The sequence below is a fragment of the Saccopteryx leptura genome, chromosome 10, assembly GCF_036850995.1.
Source record: "Saccopteryx leptura isolate mSacLep1 chromosome 10, mSacLep1_pri_phased_curated, whole genome shotgun sequence".
Classification (NCBI taxonomy): domain Eukaryota; kingdom Metazoa; phylum Chordata; class Mammalia; order Chiroptera; family Emballonuridae; genus Saccopteryx; species Saccopteryx leptura.
In genome coordinates, this window is record NC_089512.1 from 43,977,397 (window position 1) to 43,996,743 (window position 19,347).

A 19,347-nucleotide genomic window follows, 5' to 3' on the forward strand; every position below is an offset into this window, starting at 1 on the left:
TTGGGTTTTAGAATATGTGGGCCTAAGTACAATATTTTATTGTCTCTCAAAACTTCTTAGTTTTATCCTCAAATGCTGCTTCTGGATGCCAGTATCGTCTCAATTTGAAGTTGAATCTTTTCTGTATTTTCCTGAATGCAGCATAGAGAACTAAAAGGCGGGCAGTCTCTTCTCACTTCTTTTGTAGTTCATTTAATTTTCTCTTTCTAATCTACTGTTAAGCCTGTGTTTTAGATCAGTGGTCCCCAACCCCTGGACCCACAGACCGGTACTGGTCTGCAGAGAAAGAATAAATAGCTTACATTATTTCTGTTTTATTTATATTTAAGTCTGAACGATGTTTTATTTTTAAAAAATGACCAGATTCCCTCTGTTACATCCATCTAAGACTCACTCTTGACGCTTGCTCGGTCACATGATACATTTATCCGTCCCACCTTAAAGGTTGGTCTGTGAAAATATTTTCTGACATTAAACCAGTCCGTGGCCCAAAAAAAGTTGGGGACCACTGTTTTAGATCTTAATTTTTTATTCTTTTTCAAATCTGTTTTGGCTATTATAGTTCTCTGCCAGAAGTTTCAAGTTTTTATCTTTATTTCTTTTAACATTGTCAATATGTGGTCTGCGCCTAATAATTACAATATTAGAAGTCTTTTGTTGGTTGGTTTCTTTTGATTAATGCTTCTGTTCTTCTGTCTTGTTTCCTGTATGCTTTGGTTATCTTTGGCTGTTTCGTGGATGTTGTAAAAGAAACATTTTTGTGGGGATAATCTGAGGCTTTTTTTCAGAGATTTCTTTTGCTCTGCCAGGTGCTTGGAAGCACCATTAATTTGGGACCTTCTTGAGATACTGGAATGACATAGGGAAGAGGAAGCCAGGTTTCAGTTCATGGGAGAGGTGGTTTACTTCTCGCTCACCCTTCTGAGAATTGTAGCCCTTCTAGGTAGGAATTTTAATAGGGTGACTTTGATCTTTAGCACTCATTCTTACAGTTGTTTCCTTGGATTTGGCAAATGTCTTCAGGGAAAAAGTGAGTTTTCATCTTGATTATTTTTTGCCTAGTGATTCCTCATAATCTTGTTACTTCTTTAATGCTTATAAGAACAAAAATTAACACATTTATTTGGCTTTGTTCATTGTCTTTAGAGGCAGAGTTGCTTACTCGACCATCACCTAAAAGTAGACTACTTATCTCATGGAATTTAGTTTTACCTACACATATTTATGTGAAACAACTTATATTAGCTAGTTAGCTGAATAATTTTTTTTTTGTTTGTTTTTTGTTTTTGAGACAGAGAGAGTCAGAGAGAGGGATAGACAGACAGGAACGGAGAGATGAGAAGCATCAATCATTAGTTTTTCGTTGCGCGTTGCAACACCTTAGTTGTTCATTGATTGCTTTCTCATATGTGCCTTGACTGTGGGCCTTCAGCAGACTGAGTAACCCCTTGCTGGAGCCAGGGGCCCTGGGTCCAAGTTGGTGAGCTTTTTTTTTGCTTAAGCCAGATGAGCCTGCGCTCAAGCTGGCGACCTCAGGGTCTCGAACCTGGGTCCTTCCACATTTCAGTCCAACACTTTATCCACTGCGCCACCGCCTGGTCAGGCAATTTTTTTTTTTAAATTAATAGAAAGTGGATGGGGTTGCGGAACTGGAAGCATCAACTCGTAGTAGTTCCTTCCTGTATGTGCCTTGACTGGGCAAACCTGGGGTTTCGAGCTGGTGACCTCAGCATTCCAGGTCGATGCTTTATTCACTGTGCCACCATACATCAGGCATAGCTGAGTAATTTTTAGAAAAAGGCTTTCTCTGCTAACATAATATATGATGGTTTGATTAGTAAGATCCATTTTGTTCAGCATACTTACAGATAACTACCAATTATCTATAAATTTCTGTGTGCTACGTATTTGTACTAAATGCTTTCTACATGTTTTCTGACTTAATTCAACCTATGAGTTATAGATATTATTACTGTTCTCTCTTTTATGAGAAGAAATCAAGGCTCAAAGATGGTAGTGAGTTCACAGAGAACTAGATAGAGGGTGGCGAAGGACAATCTGACTTTGGGCGAGGGGTATGTAACATAATTTAATGAGAAAATAACCTAGACATGTTTTCTTTGAATATATGTACCCTGATTTATTAATGTCATCCCATTACCATTAATAAAAATTTATTTAAAAAAAAAAAAAAAAAAAAAAGATGGTAGTGAGTTTGTCCATGTCACACAGTTTAATAAATGGTTAAACTGGTAGTTACTCAGGCCATCTGACTCTGAACCCTAAACCTTCATATTTTACTTTTTATAGTGCTACAAGAGCATATAACAAGAGTACCTGATATAATCATGGAATCAGAGAAGATTTCCCTGAAGAAAGAAATTTGAGTTGACATCTGAAAGTCAAATATGAGTTAACTAAGTGAAGAAGAGGTTGGTTTTCCAGGCCTTAAACCTGGAGGGAGATGATACTCTTTGGGAGATTCTCTTAAATTGATGTCTAATACCCGTATGTCTGATTTACATGGTGTATTCTTCACACTTTAAAACTCTGGCTGACTCCTATTGGTGTTGCAGTAAAAAGAACACAGCACTTCTGAGTTATTATTGCCGAAAAATAATCTGAATTTAATAAAGCCTTTAATTATTTTTTTTAATTTCAGTGAGAGGAGGGGAGACAGAGACAGACTCCTGCATGCGCCCCGATGGGGATGCAACCGGCAAACCCATTAGGTGGTAATGTTCTGCCCATCTGGGGCTTTGCACCGTTACTCAGCAATGGAGCTCTTCTTAGCCTCTGAGGTAGAGGCCCTGGAGCCATCTTCAGTGCCCAGGGCCAGCTCACTCCAGTTGAGCCATGGCTGCAGGAGGGGAAGAGAGAGAGAGAAGTGAGAGGGGGAGGAATGGAGAAGCAGATTGGCACTTCTCCTGTGTGCCCTAAATGGGAATTGAACCCAGGACATCCACACGCAGGGCTGACGCTCTACCACTGAGCAACCGGCCAGGGCCTAATAAAGCCCTAGGTGTAACCAGTTTATAAGAAATGTGGGAGCTAGAGAAATATGTTAAGTGATGAGAATACAATAAGCCAAATCTGAAATGTGGATAGCTCTTTCTTCAACAAATAAATGTCATGTTAAAAAGGGGACTGGGACTGTTAAAAACTAAAAGCAAATTAAAAGTACTATATATGGACCTTGTTTGAAAAAAATCATAGGACATTTGGGGGAAATTGAACGTGGACTAAATATTTAGTGATAGTGAGGAATTACTGTTACGTTTATTGGGTGATAATGAGTCTATTTGTTAGAGATTTATACTGAAGTATAAGTGGGTGAGGAAGAACTGTAACAGTGGAAGAATATTAGTTATCATTGAAGCTGGATTGATAAACACATAAGTTTATTATGCTCTTTCTCTACTTTTGTGTATTTTTGAAAATTTTCTCTAATGAAAAGTTAAACTAGGCTGAAAAGTGATAGCAGCTGAGGTTGGCTGACATTTTTGAAAAGGGTCTTTATTTAAAATAAAGGCAGAAGGATTGAATGTAGTGGATGATAAAGTTACTGAAAGAGATCCTAGTTTAAAGGGAGAAACGACTAGTGTGAAACTGCAAAAAAATGGCATAGTTTGAGAATTTATGTTACTAGGTTTAGCTAAAAATAAATTATTGGTGACCAATGAACTGTTTCATTGGATTTCATTATCTGAAGCAGGTAGAGAAGGTGCTTTGGAAAAAACAGAACTGGCAGAAAGGAGGCTTACCTCTAATCAATCCAGGAAAGATCGGTTCATCCAGGAAAGATCATTTCATTGGGGCTTCAGATAGCTCTAGGGCTTGATATATTGGTACAGCTCTTTCCACACTTTTTTTGCCAGCTGTGAACAGCTGGAGATTTGGGATTAAACAATTTCCAAGGTCCTCTCAAGTTCTAAAATTCCATGATGCTAATGTATAGTAAGATATGTGGCATTGTGCCTCTGGAGAGGAGGAATTATACCTATATATTAAGCAGTCCAGGAATTTTTTTTTCTATAGAATGGTAGAATCTTAGCTAACAAGAGCAAGTGATGGTAGGTTAGACAGAATGTAAACTTGTGTGTGTGCCTGTCGAACAGAAGCCTTTGTTGCTAACCTCTGATCCACTTAGAATACTAAGTCATGTAGGAAAGTGGCACTCCTTTCACCCTTGGAGTTAGTCCAGTGAATTGTTAGACTGGCTTGTGACTTTCGGGGGAGGCACAGTTCTTTTAGTTTGTTTTGTTTTGTTTTTTGTATTTTTCTGAAGCTGGAAACGGGGAGGCAGTCAGACAGACTCCCGCATGTGCCCAACCGGGATCCACCCGGCACACCTACCAGGGGGTGATGCTCTGCCCATCCGGGGCATCGCTCTGTTGCGACCAGAGCCACTCTAGCGCCTGGGGCAGAGGCCACAGAGCCATCCTCAGCGCCCGGGCCATCTTTTGCTCCAAAGGAGCCTCGGCTGCCGGAGGGGAAGAGAGAGACAGAGAGGAAGGAGAGGGGGAGGGGTGGAGAAGCAAATGGGCGCCTCTCCTGTGTGCCCTGGCCGGGAATCGAACCCGGGACTTCTGCACGCCAGGCTGACGCTCTACCACTGAGCCAACCGGCCAGGGCCATCTTTTAGTTTTTTGAGAAGCGGCTTCCAAAAGATAAGTTTACTGGTTCGCATCATGTGCTTTTTACATTATTTAGTTAAATATTCTTCTCAGTGTTGGTATGTGTGTAAAACCCCATATTGTTTTATATCTAGAAGAAGAACATTATAAGATAGCGGTTATTCTACTTATTCTTTGAATCAGCTTTCTAAGAAGTAACATAGGTTTTGACACAGGAATGGCTTAAATTGCTCAGGAGTAATGGATTCTATCGCTTCTCAGTTTTTTGGCTAAGATAAAATGAAAAGTAGTGGGTTCTTTTAAATATAATTTCACATAACACCTATTGTAGTGTTTTCTTTTTTAATTTAGGCAACTCAGAATTTTTCATTTCCACCACATTTTTGGTTCTGCAAACTAAACCGTCTCCAGCAGTCCCTAACGCCCAGCAGCCAGTAAATCATCAGATAGACTCATGACTGAAAAACAGGTAAACTTGAAATATTTGAAACCAGTGTTTCTCAAAGTATGTGGCAAAGAATACTATATCTACAAATGTGAAAAATCTTACTTTAAAGGAATTCTTTTGGGGGATGTAAAGTACAGCATAGGGAAGATAGTCAATAATATAATAACTAGGTATGGTGCCAAGTGGGTGCTGGAAACACTGGGGGAACATAAGTATCTAACCACTATACTGTACACCTGAAACCAATACAAAATAGTATTAAATGTAAACTGTAATTGGAAAATGAAATAAAAAAATCTTTTTTAAAGTAAAATAATTTTGAGAAGTGTGGATTAAAAACTATGAAATTATTTTATTATTCTAAGACTTCACAGTACTATCAGTCTCTTTTAAAAAGAGGCTTTAGTATATCGAATTTCCTCCTTAACACTGGTCTGATGAAGCACATTGGAAAGTGCATTCTCAGCTCTTTTCAGAATTTGCTAACAGCATTTAAACACTGAAAATTCATTCAAATTACCTTTTCACAAATATGCTTTAAAAAGCAAGCAAAGCACCTCACATAGTGATTTCAAAATTGATCATTGTACTTAACATTAAAAGCTCTTTATGAAATTACTATATCAATATCATGGATTTAAATGTGTCATTAAAAATATTGTCTCTATTTCTATTTGTATAAATATTTTATGTCCTTATTACTTTTTTCTTTCCATTGTTATGTTTTTATTTCCTTACTCTAGGGCAGTGGTAGTCAACCTGGTCCCCTAATGCCCACTAGTGGGCATTCCAGCTTTCATGGTGGGCAGTAGCAGAGCAACCAAAGTATAAATAAAAAGATAGATTTAACTCTAGTAAGTTTTTTTATAAAGATTTATTCTGCCAAACTTAGCGAAAATCCAACATAAAGTACTCGGTAAGTAATTATTATTATATGCTTTAACTTGCTCTAACTCTGCTTTATAAATTTTATAAAGTAAAGTTACTTCCCTACTTTATAAATCACCATTACTGTGGAACCAGTGGGCAGTTAGAAAATTTTACTACTAACAGAGATACAAAAGTGGGCGGTAGGTATAAAAAGGTTGACTGCCCTGCTCTAGAGAGTTAGAGTTCATGCCCCTCTCAGCTTTAAGGCATACATGCATATTTAGAATCAGAGATACACGATTTGAGAGTTTCTCTCAGTGATTCTACTGGAGTCAGTTACCTAGATTGACAGACTCCTTTTTATAGTTAGGCCATGTCCATTATACAAGAAACTATCTAAATGATTGGCTCCAACCAGTTAAATATGTGTTTTTTGTGACCTTAGTCATTGTTAAAAATGACACTTGTTTGCAAGTGACTCATCTTTTCGTTACAGAGAGGGGTGAGGTGCAGCGAGAAGCATCAAGTCATAGTTGCTTCACTTTATTGTTCATTGCCTGCTTCCTGTATGTGCCTTGACCTGGCAAACCCAGGGTTTTGAACTGGCGACCTAAGTATTCCAGGTTGACAATCTATCCACTGCGCCACCACAGACTTCGCCTTTTCTTTACTATTCAATTAATCTAACCTAGTTTGCAGCTGTTTTTTTTTTTTTGTTTGTTTGTTTGTTTGTTTTTTTGAGTGGTGTCTGGTCTGGTTCAGTTAAATAAAAAGCCTAAGGTCTATTTAGTTCAGTGCACTTGTTTTGTTTTCATTTTAATCATTGTGTGTATATAAATTTATTTTAAAAACTTGGAGAAATTGTTCTGTTATTCTGAAAACAAAGGAAATTATTTACAAGAGGGCATTTTTTTATGTTATATGGTAAGGTTGGTGCTTTTCTCTCTCCTTTGCAATTGCAGCGGGAAGAAGCAGAATGGGAGAGCATAAACGTGCTGTTGATGACGCACGGCTTCAAACCTTTGTGTCTAGTCAGGAGAACAGATCTTAACGGTAATCAGACCTATTCTTGGTCCTGACGGTAAAAAGCTGCTTTTTCCTTTAAAATATTATTTTATCTTTAATTTTGTTGCCTTACCCTTATTTTTACTATTTATATTACATTTTATAAAACGTAGATCTCATCGTTTTTGACAAGCAGTCATCACAAAGGATGAGACAGAACTTGAAAACACTGGTGGAAGACACAGCACGTCAGCAGAACATGATCCAGGAGCTCATAGAAACGAATCAGCAGCTTAAGTAAGAAAACGGAAAACAAAAATCTCTCTTGATTTTTTAGTATCTAAGTGGTTATTTAGAAATAACTGCCTTGAAAAGAATTTTGAAATTTAATTTTCCATTTTGATTAAATACTAAATTTTAAAAGTATTTTTAATAAGTAATTTTTTGGCAATAGCTTAGATTTGTAATGGTACACTATATTTCTTTTGGTTTGTGTTATAAGATAGAAAATTTAAGAGTATAAAGGAATTCTAGAAATTCATTGTTTGTTAGATGGGTAGGATTTTTTTTTTTTTTTTTTTAATTTTTCTGAAGCTGGAAACGGGGAGAGACAGTCAGACAGACTTCTGCATGCACCCGACCGGGATCCACCCGGCACGCCCACCAGGGGCGATGCTCTGCCCCTCCCGGGCGTCGCTCTGTTGCGACCAGAGCCACTCTAGCGCCTGGGGCAGAGGCCAAGGAGCCATCCCCAGCGCCCGGGCCATCTTTGCTCCAATGGAGCCTCGGCTGCAGGAGGGGAAGGGAGAGACAGAGAGGAAGGAGAGGGGGAGGGGTGGAGAAGCAGATGGGTGCTTCTCCTGTGTGCCCTGGCTGGGAATCAAACCCGGGAGTTCTCCACGCCAGGCTGACTCTCTACCACTGAGCCAACCGGCCAGGGCTGGGTAGGATTTTTGATGTGATTTTGTGTCTATTACTAAGGAGGGAATTGTTTGTCTGTTATTAGAAAAGAACTTCAGCTAGAAAAATGCAAAGCAATAGATGAGGAAAAACGATCTAATGACTTGGAACAAATTATGGAGAGTGTGAAATCCAAAATTGGTGAATTGGAGGATGAATCCCTAAATAGGGTTTGCCAGCAACAGAATAAAATAAAAGATCTTCAAAAGGAGCATAAAGCTTTACAGGTACTAAGTTATGTATTTTCTTACATGATAGTACTGAACAACTCATCAAGGTCACGGGTGACTTCTGTGTTGCTTAATCCAGTGGTCTGTACCTTTCTTGACCTATTACTGTCCTTTCTTGAGATTCTTCCTTTGGTTTCTAGAATATCTCCTCTTTTGGTTTCCCTCTAACCCCATTGCTGGTTCTTCTCATCCCCCTAACTGCTCAGTGTTGTTATTCCCTGGTCCTAATTTTTTAGGCCTTTTCGCTGTAATCTAACTCCCTTGGTGATATTCAGTCTAATTCTTAGCACCTAATTTAAACCTATAGCCCAGATCTCTTCACTTAATTCCCAGCCCCTATCCCACTAACTACTGAATATCTCTGTTGGATGTCTAAAAGGCATCTAGAACATTACATGTCTAGAACTGAGTTTCTGAATTTCCTCTCCAAACTTTCCTCTTTTAGTCTCCACTCTGGCCCAAGTCACCTTCGTTTCTCTCCAGCTTCTCTCTTGGTCTCACTGCTTCTCCCCTTACCTTTTCAGTGTGCTGTCAACATAGTAGTTCAAAACTCTCCAGTGGCTTTCCTTTTTCTTTGTGGGTTTGTTTTTTTTTTGTATTTTTTGAGATTCTCGGATTCCTTTGCTATTATGAAACCTTGCATGCATGCAATTATAAGCACTATTTTCCCCATTTCTTTTGCATTTTTTATTTCCCCCATTTTATGCCTATTTTATTTATTACATTTTTGCATTTATGACATTAACATTCTGGAGCCAGCACCCATTGAAAAATAGCCTCAATACTGAAATTCTTGAATGAAGCTGCTTGATTAGGCTTTTTTTTTTTTTTTTTTTTTTTTTCATTTTTCTGAAGCTGGAAACAGGGAGAGACAGTCAGACAGACTCCCGCATGCGCCCGACCGGGATCCACCCGGCACACCCACCAGGGGCTACGCTCTGCCCACCAGGGGGCGATGCTCTGCCCATCCTGGGCGTCGCCATGTTGCAACCAGAGCCACTCTAGCACCTGAGGCAGAGGCCACAGAGCCATCCCCAGCACCTGGGCCATCTTTGCTCCAATGGAGCCTTGGCTGCGGGAGGGGAAGAGAGAGACAGAGAGGAAAGCGTGGCGGAGGGGTGGAGAAGCAAATGGGCGCTTCTCCTGTGTACCCTGGCCGGGAATCGAACCCGGGTCCTCCGCACGCTAGGCCGACGCTCTACCACTGAGCCGGCCAGGGCTGATTAGGCTTTGTGTACAATATTGTCAGGACATCATTATGTCCTAAATGTACATATCATAATTATGTTCTTTGAAATTTTTTTTATAGGCAAAATGTCAGCATTATAAGAAAAAACGAATGGAGCAACAGGAGATAATTGCTTCTTTGCAAAAGGATATCTATAGATTAACAAAGGAGGAGGAAGAGCGTATTGTCACTCAAAACAGAGTGTTTTCTTATCTCTGCAAAAGAGTCCCTCATACCATCTTGGATAGACAGTAATGCTTGTTTCATAAATTGATATGTAGATAAATTTATCATTTTAAAACTGATTTTATCTTGGGGGTGATTATTTTTATCTCTTATAAACTGGGTTCTACTTTCTATATATAGCAGGATAAAAATCCCCAGGATTTCTGAGCAAAGAAATTAAGCCCAGAGACAGAAAGACAAGTTAGTAATGAGTTGTAATAGTCCAGGTGGGAGATAATGAAGGCCTATGTTAGGGCTAAAAGAGAGATATAGCAGAGATGGAAAGAAATTTTCCAGATTGACTGGCTATAGTTGTTGAAAGAAGGAAAAGTGTCAGAAAGAGTTAGATTTCAGCTAGCTTTGGGGCATGAGGAGGGAAGATGATGAGTTCATTTATGGAACCTTCTGTCAACTATGCAGAAATATGAGGTCTGCAGTTAGAAGGACCAAACTTCAGAGAACTTCCAAACTTCAGATAGACAAAGAAGAGGCAGAAGAGAAGTTTTATTTGGATGTCAGGATAACCAAGGAACAGTGACTCAAGAAGGAGAGGGTGGTAGGAAGTGTTGCATGCTGCCTCATCAGTTTATGTGCTTGACTGCTTCCTATCTTATTTGCTCAGAATTCCCAGTTTAACACATAGTAACTCTAGCCACAGGGCCACCCAGCCAGGGCCTGTGGTTATTTTTAAAAATATATATTGAAACTAATACAAAATATATGATTTATTATAATACTTCTGGTAAAACCACTTAAAGTTTTTATAAACTTGTTAGATTATCTGTACACTTAACACTGCAATTTAAAATTTTGTAAAGAGAATAGTAAATGCTACCATATCACATTTTGAAAGTAATTCAGGTTATTTTCTGTTTTCTAGGTTGCTTTGCCTAATTGACTACTATGAATCTAAAATTAGAAAACTTCAAAGGTACGACTAATCATGTATTACAGTTTTTAAAGTTACTCTCCAGTCATGAATCATACCAACAGGTTTCACAGCCTTTTGAAATTTAAAATATGCTTTGGAAATCTACCTAATATGTAACTATGAATTTCTTTTTATTTTTTTATAAAGATCTTGAAGACTGTATTTTACTACTTATGTTAAAATGTATTGCTGCATTTATGTTAAATATATATATTTATTTCACTAAAATATTGGTCATAAAAGAAATAGGATTTACTTTATTTTTTGAAGTATTATAATTTGTTCTACTGATGTCATCAAGCCATCAAATAGTTACTGAGTATATTCACAAAGTAATAGGGTTAGATTAGGTGCCTACCAAAGTGCAATCTAATTAGTATGCAGATTTATATGATATAAAGATAAAGTGCCATAGTGAAAAATCAAGCCTGACCTGTGGTGGCACAGTGGATAGAGCATTGACCTGGAAAACCGAGGTCGCCTTTCGAAACCCTGGGTGTGCCTTTCAAGGCACATGTGGGAGTTGATGCTTCCTGCTTCTCTCCCTCTTCTCTCTCTCTCACCTCTGTAAAAGGAATAATTTTTTTAAAAATTTTTAAAAAAGAAAAATCAAGCATGTGGAGTAAAACACACTTATCACCTCTGATTAAAGAAATTAAGGGTAAAAATTAAAATAATGAATGGTCTTTGACTAACCTAAAATAGCTGAAGGATATCTAAGGCCAAATAATCTAAAGTGCATTAATATGAGGTCATTAAAACAGCTATTCTGTTTTATTGTTTATAGATGGAGCAGTTTTTTAAACAGATATTTATTTGAGCACCTGCTTTGTGCCATGTTCTGTTTTAGGAAGGAAGGGTACCATAAGAAACAAAGCAAATAAATTCTCCACTTTTATCAAGCATACATTCTAGTATTCTTAAAACAATGACTTTCAGAGGTCAGCAGGATCAGTGACAGAGCTGCACTGGTTGCTGATTCCTTCTAGCCCCTTTGGGACACAAAATAGAGCAGGATGGAGGGAAGAGGGGAAAAAAGTGAAAAAGGGAGGAAAGGAAGAAAAGAACAACTAATGATAGAGCCAACTCTTCATTCTGTTCAGAAAGCAGTATTATAAGTAACTTCTGGGACCCTCTGATTTTCAAATGAAACTTATCTTTTAGATGGCATGCATGGTGTTACACTTCTGGGACCTTCTGATTTTCAAATGAAACTTATCTTTTAGATGGCATGCATGGTGTTACACTTTTGGGACCCTCTGATTTTCAAATGAAACTTATCTTTTAGATGGCATGCATGGTGTTACATTCTACAGAGATAGGACAGAGTTTTGGATACGGTCATTTCTAGGATTTTACAATCTGTTAAGGGAGAGAAAATGTAACAACATAATAATTATGAAAAATAATAGACTTCAAAACACTAAAAATGTTATAATCACAAAATTGTACATATGAATAAGATATACATTTGTATGTAGAGAGATTTTATAGGAATTGGTTCATGTGATTATGAGGCTGGTAAGTCTGAAATCTGTGAGTTAGGCCTGCAGGCTGGAGACCAAACGAAGAGTTGATGTTGCAGTGTTGAGGTCGAATATAGTCAGGAGGCAGAATACCTTTCATTTTGGGAGGTCTCAGTCGTTTCTTTTGAGGCCTTTAACTAATTGTATGAGGCCCACCCACATTATGAAGGTTAACCTGTTTTACTCAGTCTGTTGATTTATGTGTTAATCACATCTAAAAAATAACCTCACAGCACTATCTAGACTGGTGTTTGACCAAACAGTTGTGCACCATACCCAGCCAAGTTGACACTAAAATGAACAATGACAGTATGTAAGAGTAAAGAGAGGGAAATTAAAGAATTTCATAGCTTGAGAGGATGCAAACTCTTATGCTCACAGAATCAAGAAAACAATGAAAATTAATAAAGCCAGTTTGGTGGGGATTGTGCCAAGCAGAGAGCTGTGCACTTTCTATCTTAAGGGGGCAGTTACTAAACACTCTAGTCAGTTGATTCTATGTAGGGATGTGTGTTCAGTGTGGCAAGATCTGCTATTTTTCAAGAAAAGCTACAAGATTAGATTTATAATTGAAATTAGATTTTTTAATGTTGACAATTAACTCAATTTTTAAAGAAGATTATATTTATTGATTTTACAGAGAAAGGAGGGATGGGGGAATAAGTAGTTGTTTCACTCTAGCTGTTTATTGGTTGCTCATCTTATTTGCCTTGACCAGGCAAGCCCAGGGTTTCGAACCAGTGACCTAAGTGTTCCAGGTCAACACTCTATCCACTGCGCCACCACAGGCCAGGCAATTAACTCAATATTTTAAAAAGTACTATATGGGCCCTGGCCGGTTGGCTCAGTGGTAGAGCATTGGCCTGGCGTACAGGAGGAGTCTCGGGTTCAATTCCTGGCCAGGGCACACAGGAGAAGCCCCCATCTGCTTCTCCACCCCTCCCCCTCTCCTTCCTCTCTGTCTCTCTCTTCCCCTCCCGCAGCCGAGGCTCCAGTGGAGCAAAGTTGGCCCTGGCGCTGAGGATGGCTCTGTGGCCTCTGCCTCAGGCGCTAGAATGGCTCTGATTGCGGCAGTGCGACACCCTAAGATGGGCATAGCATTACTTCCTGGTGGGCGTGCCGGGTGGATCCCGATCGGGTGCATGCGGGAGTCTGTCTGACTGCATCCCCGTTTCCAACTTCAGAGAAATTAAAAAAAAAAAAATACTATATGGTCCAAAGTATTCAATAGATTCCTTGGGCCTATGTCTTTAATAAATTATAATCTAGGTTTAAGTGCTGGCAAACTTTTTATTGTAAAGGGCTAGACAGTAAATAACTCTACTGTTGTAGCATGAAATCAGCCATAGACAATATGCAAATAAATTGGCATATATTCCATAAAACTTTATTTACAAAAACTGACGGCTTGCTTGATGTAGCAAGCAGCAGTTTGCTGACTGCTGATGTAGATGATGAAGAGAGAGTTTGAGATTTTGAGTAAGAGTAGAGAGGATTTAGGATAGGGTTTCAACCACCAGTCTGCCATAAATTTCATGCTGGTCTGCAAAAGAGTTAACCACCCTGATGTTTTATGAAGATTACAGACCCAATGATCTTAGTCGAAGCCACTTCCACTCGGGGTGATTTCTGCCTTAGCCATCTCCCAAAGAATTCTCTATTTTCTCTGGTCCCCAGTGTAAAAAAGTTTGAGAAACACTGATGTAGCATAGCCATCACTGAAATCTCATGTAGAATATGGTGTGAGAGGTTTCCTCTGAAGTTGTGCAAACTGGGGTTCTCCAACAAAATGACAAAAGGATGAGGTTCTTATGGAGGTAGTGTTGAATTTGGTTGTCATGAATTTGTAGTGGAAATCTGGGAAAGAAGAGGAAGAAGCTTGGAGGAAATGAATTTTTCACTTGATCCCATAATCACCTGTCTAGCTAAAGTGAAATATTTTGGCCTGTACAAACTGCTCAGGTCATATGTTGGGATTGAATGTCTCTCATTAGGGAGAAGGAGATAGGAAGAAAATTGAAGCTATATAATAATACATAGATAAAGTTCTTGCACATGAGAAAATTAGAAGTCATTTAAACTTTGTAGCAATATAGAGTCTCTTAAGGAGAGTATTTTCAGGGTTCCTGGACTGAAATGAGTCTTCTATGAGTGAGTACTAACTTGATGGTGAGATTGTAGCAACTTCAAGGTGGATTTTCAGATCTACAAATAGGGTATTAGCATTACCTGAAGAAGCAAGAGTACTGTAAAAGGAGAGTAATAATGAAAAAGTATTAAATTATTAAAGAAGAGGTGATAGAAGAGTTCAAAGATGTAAGACGTGAAAGGATAAAATGAGGGAATACAGGCCCTGGCCGGTTGGCTCAGCGGTAGAGCGTCGGCCTAGCGTGCGGAGGACCCGGGTTCGATTCCCGGCCAGGGCACATAGGAGAAGCGCCCATTTGCTTCTCCACCCCTCCGCCGCGCTTTCCTCTCTGTCTCTCTCTTCCCCTCCCGCAGCCGAGGCTCCATTGGAGCAAAGATGGCCCGGGCGCTGGGGATGGCTCTGTGGCCTCTGCCTCAGGCGCTAAAGTGGCTCTGGTCGCAATATGGTGACGCCCAGGATGGGCAGAGCATCGCCCCCTGGTGGGCAGAGCGTCGCCCCTGGTGGGCGTGCCGGGTGGATCCCGGTTGGGCGCATGCGGGAGTCTGTCTGACTGTCTCTCCCTGTTTCCAGCTTCAGAAAAATGAAAAAAAAAAAAAAAAAAAAAAAAATGAGGGAATACAGGTTACAATTTGGAAGTCTAACTGGGGTAAAAGCAGGAAGCCAAGAGGAGGAGGTATGTAACTGGAGAGGCAGAGGAGCAACACCAAAGGAATAGGCAGACAGGCAGAGGCAGAAGCCCTCTACTTAACCCCCCCCCAAAGTTAGAAGCAGGGAGGCAGTCAGACTCCCGCATGTGCCCAATTGAGATCCACCCCACGTGCCCAACAGGGGGCGATGCTCTACCCATCTGAGGTGTTGCTCGGTTGTGGCCAGAGCCATTCTAGTGCCTGAGGCGGAGGCCATGGAGCCGTTCTCCATGCCCAGGCCAACTCTGCTCCAATGGAGCCTTGGCTACGGGAGGGGAAGAGAGAGATAGGAAGGAGAGGGGGAAGGATGGAGAAGCAGATGGACGCTTCTCCTGTGTGCCTTGACCGGGAATCAAACCTGGGACTTCCACATGCCAGGCTGACACTCTACCACTGAGCAAACTGGCCAGGGCTTGCCCTGCTTATTCTTTTTTTAAGCTGTGTGTTTCAGTAGTGTCTGTTTCGTGTGTGGTTACCATTAGGTTAATAAGAGGAAAATATTCATATGTATAAGAGTCCTTTGTCTTATGAGTGCTTCTGCACTCCATCCTCCTTTGCTACTGTAGATCTTCTCCCTTTTTATGTTATTGTCACAGATTATCTTGTTTTTACTGTGACCTTGTTGGAGCTTTTACTTGTGGTTTTGATTTGTTTTGGGCTTTGTATCTGGTCAAATAACTCCCTTGAGTATTACCTTTAGTGGGGGTTTTCTTGTGATGAATTCCCTCAGCTTCTGTATGTCTGTAAAAGTTTTTATTTCTCCTTCATATTTGAAGGATAACTTTGATGGACATACTATTCTTGGTAATTCTTCTCTTTCAGTACTTTGAATGTTTGGATCCACTCTCTTCTGGTTTATAGAGTTTCTGCTGAGAAGTCTGAAGATAACCTAATGGACTTTCCTTTATATATTATGTTCTTTTCCCTTGCTGCCTTGAGGATTCTTTCTTTGTCATTGATTTTTGACAATTTTATTATGATGTGCCTTGGAGTAAGTCTGTCTGTGGTGCGGTAACTTGGCGTTCTGTTTGCCTTTTGGATTCGAGGCTCTTTTTCCATAAGCTTGAGAAATTCTCATCAATTATTTATTTGCATAGGCTCTCCCTTCCCTTCTCCCTCTCTTCTTCTTCTGCTATTATCATTATTCTTATGTTATTCTTTCTGATGGAGTCAATTTTTGTAGAGTGCTCTCAGTTTTTTAATTCGCAAGTCTCTCCTCTTCTCTCTGAGGCATCTGTAGTTGCCCATCTTCGATGTCACTGATTCTTTCCTCTACCTCAGTCTTCAACTAATGTATTGAGTTCTTCATCTGTTTTTTTTTGTTTTGTTTTGTTTTGTATTTTTCTGAAGCTGGAAACAGGGAGAGACAGTCAGACAGACTCCTGCATGCGCCCGACCGGGACCCACCCAGCATGCCCACCAGGGGCGACGCTCTGCCCACCAGGGGGCGATGCTCTGCCGCTACCAGAGCCACTCTAGTGCCTGGGGCAGAGGCCAAGGAGCCATCCCCAGCGCTCGGGCCATCTTTGCTCCAATGGAGCCTCAGCTGCGGGAGGGGAAGAGAGAGACAGAGAGGAAGAAGGGGGGCGTGGAGAAGCAAATGGGCGCTTCTCCTATGTGCCCTGGCTGGGGAATCGAACCCGGGTCCCCCTCACGCCAGGCCGACGCTCTACCGCTGAGCCAACCGGCCAGGGCTTCATCTCTGTTTTTAAAGTTTCAGTCTCCTTGGTGAAATATTTGTTTTGTTCATGAATTTGTTTTCTGAGGTCATTAGATTGCCTATTGGTGTCTTCTTACATCTTACTGAATATTTTCAGATCTTCAATTTTGAATTTTCTATCATTTAACTCCAAGGTTCCCATGTGATTAAGGTTTATTTCTGGAGATTTTTTGTTTTCTTTCTGAACTATATCTCTGTTGTGTAGCCATAGTATTTGATTTATTCTTCCTTGATGGCATATGAGAGTGGTATTGTTAAGAACCCTAACAACAACAAAAAAGAACTAAAGATAACAAAAAATGAAAATTAAAAAGTACAATAAAAATATAAAAACGAAAAAATTATGACAAGAAAAAACACAGAAATAGGTTGAAAGCAAACAAAAAAATTAAAAACAAAACACCCTAAAAATAAGGATACAAAATATAAAAATTAAAGAAAATGAACTTCAAAAGAGAAAGAAGAAAGAATAAGAAGGAAAAGAAAAAAGGGAAATTAAAGGAAAAATAAATTTACGTTTTGAGAGGTTTCTTCCAGTAGGTGTCACTGTATTACAACTTTTAGCTCTGTCAAGTTCCTGGGCTGTGCTCTGCTGAGATGTTGCTGTTGCAATGATGTAGGCTGGGCCTCAGTCGTGTTGGTGTGTGGGGCATGTTGTGAGGGCTTTATGGCTTTAGCTTTCTGGCTTTACAGCTCTGGCAATGACAATCTCAGGCTTCTGTGCTCTTTCCCATGTCTCAACAGACCTGGGGACCAGTTGCAGAGCACCTCTGTTCTTTAGGAGAGAGGATGGCTCTGGAGTGCTAGTTATGGGGTTTGTCTGTGCCACTCTCAGTACTGTAAGGTGAGGGAGGCGGGATTTGGGAGCATAGGCGGCTGCACTTTAGCTTTCTCTGTCTCTGCCAAGTGCCAACTGCAGGCAGACCACCGGAACACTGGTCGTGACGCTGTGTTCTGGATGCTTTGGTTTATCTCCCCTCTGCCCCTCTATCTCATGACTCCTTCCAGCAGAAGGTGACCCAGTCACTCCGAGTTTCCCTCTCTGTACCCCTCAGACATGATTCAGAGAGCCCTACTCCCCGTAGTCCAGCAGAGGAAAGAAAAACTCAGTCACCAGGTTTGTCTCCTCTCCTCCAGAACCCACTGCGAATGTGTTTCATCTTCCACCCTCCTTTGCACCCCACCCCACCTTTAGTCCATGAGGTGTGTGGATCTTTCAGGTGTGCCTGCAAGCCTTGTTGGGGTTCCTTAGCTGTGTTGTAGTTGTTCAATTTGTTGAAATTTCAAGGAGAGAAATCGGGAGTTTCTCTCACGCTGCCATTACTCTGTTGTCATCCTGAAATTTTGAAAAGTTTCAAATTTTGGATTAACTGATCTTTGATGTAAGATCTTGTGTTTTACAGTCAGTTGTTTTTTAATTTAATTAAATATCTTTTACTTTTTATAAAATGTTTTGTGATTTTCCTACAAATTTTTATAACTGAAATGATTTATTTTACTATCTTTATATCTAAAAACAATTTGTTTTTGTGAAAGACTTTAAAATGTTTCTTAGCTGGCCAAAGTTACAAGCTCAGATTCTGCTAAAAAAATTATTCTAAAATTTCTGCCTGACCAGGCGGTGGCGCAGTGGATTGAGCATCTGACTGGGATGCTGAGGACCCAGGTTCGAGACCCCGAGGTCACCAGCTTGAGCGCAGCTCATCTGGTTTGAGCAAAAGCTCACCAGCTTGGACCAATGGTCGCTAGCTCAAGCAAGGGGTTACTGGTCTGCTGAAGGCCCGCGGTCAAGGCACATATGAGAAAGCAATCAATGAACAACTAAGGTGTTGCAATGTGCAACGAAAAACTAATGATTGATGCTTCTCATCTCTCTGTTCCTGTCTGTCTCTGTCTACCCCTCACTCTGACTCTCTCTCTGTCTCTGTAAATTAAAAAAAAAAAAAAAAATTCTAAAATTTCTGTTGGATGATTAATTCTGATTTCGGTGTCTAATTTAGATGCTTTTTGATTACAGCTAGTGCTCGACTTACGACCACGATTGGTTCCGACAGACTGGTCGTAACAAGGTTTGGTCGTAAGTTGAGTAGGCTATATGAACAGTACTGTGAAATGATGTTATAAAGATCTTTAAGTCATATTTTATCATAATTTTCTTTCATTATTGTTATATATCATAATTTTCTTTGTTTTATGCCATTTGTATCATCTCTACACCATTTTGTTTCTTATTTTTACATTCGTCAGATTTAAGTAAAACACTGCATTACCAGTACAACTGGTTTAATATTTGCAAAACATACAAAATTACAAAATACAGGTGTAAAAAACACCATAGGAAACATTTTCCCAATTGCAAAACATCAAAATGTATATATAAACATGTACGAAACATTTTATTGGCCCGCACTGTCGTACGCCTAGTTGGGCAATGCTTGCGCTGCCAGGCGCGGAGCAGTCATGGCTAGCTATTGTGGTCGTAAAGTCAAATGCTTGTAAGTTGCATAGGTTGTAAGTCGATCAATACCTGTATGTATTTTCTGAAAATGACTCTTAACACAATACTTTATTATCTTAAAGTATTTTAATATAGCAAGTTTTTTGAATAACAGCTTTATTGAGGTATAATTGTATATCATAAAATTGACAATTTTAAAGGTGCAATTCAGTGGTTTTTGTATATTCCGAGAGTTGTCACTGTTACCATGATCAATTTCAGAGCTTGCTCATTA

General features: G+C 39.8%; 1 protein-coding gene across 5 annotated transcripts in view; it reads left to right on the forward strand.

Moving 5' to 3' along the window:
• CEP70 (centrosomal protein 70) overlaps window positions 1-19,347 on the forward strand; it is a 67,762-nt gene that overhangs the window by 17,903 nt on the left and 30,512 nt on the right. For 3 of the 5 annotated variants that reach the window (XM_066351429.1, XM_066351426.1, XM_066351427.1), the window contains exons 2-8: window positions 2,311-2,432; window positions 4,989-5,106; window positions 6,918-7,008; window positions 7,134-7,257; window positions 7,967-8,147; window positions 9,460-9,629; window positions 10,484-10,534. In XM_066351429.1, coding sequence (XP_066207526.1) covers window positions 5,092-5,106; window positions 6,918-7,008; window positions 7,134-7,257; window positions 7,967-8,147; window positions 9,460-9,629; window positions 10,484-10,534 — 632 coding nt within the window. In that variant the 5' untranslated portion in view covers window positions 2,311-2,432; window positions 4,989-5,091. The remainder of the gene's footprint in view (window positions 1-2,310; window positions 2,433-4,988; window positions 5,107-6,917; window positions 7,009-7,133; window positions 7,258-7,966; window positions 8,148-9,459; window positions 9,630-10,483; window positions 10,535-19,347) is intronic. The other 2 variants (XM_066351428.1, XM_066351430.1) reach the window with 2 other exon arrangements.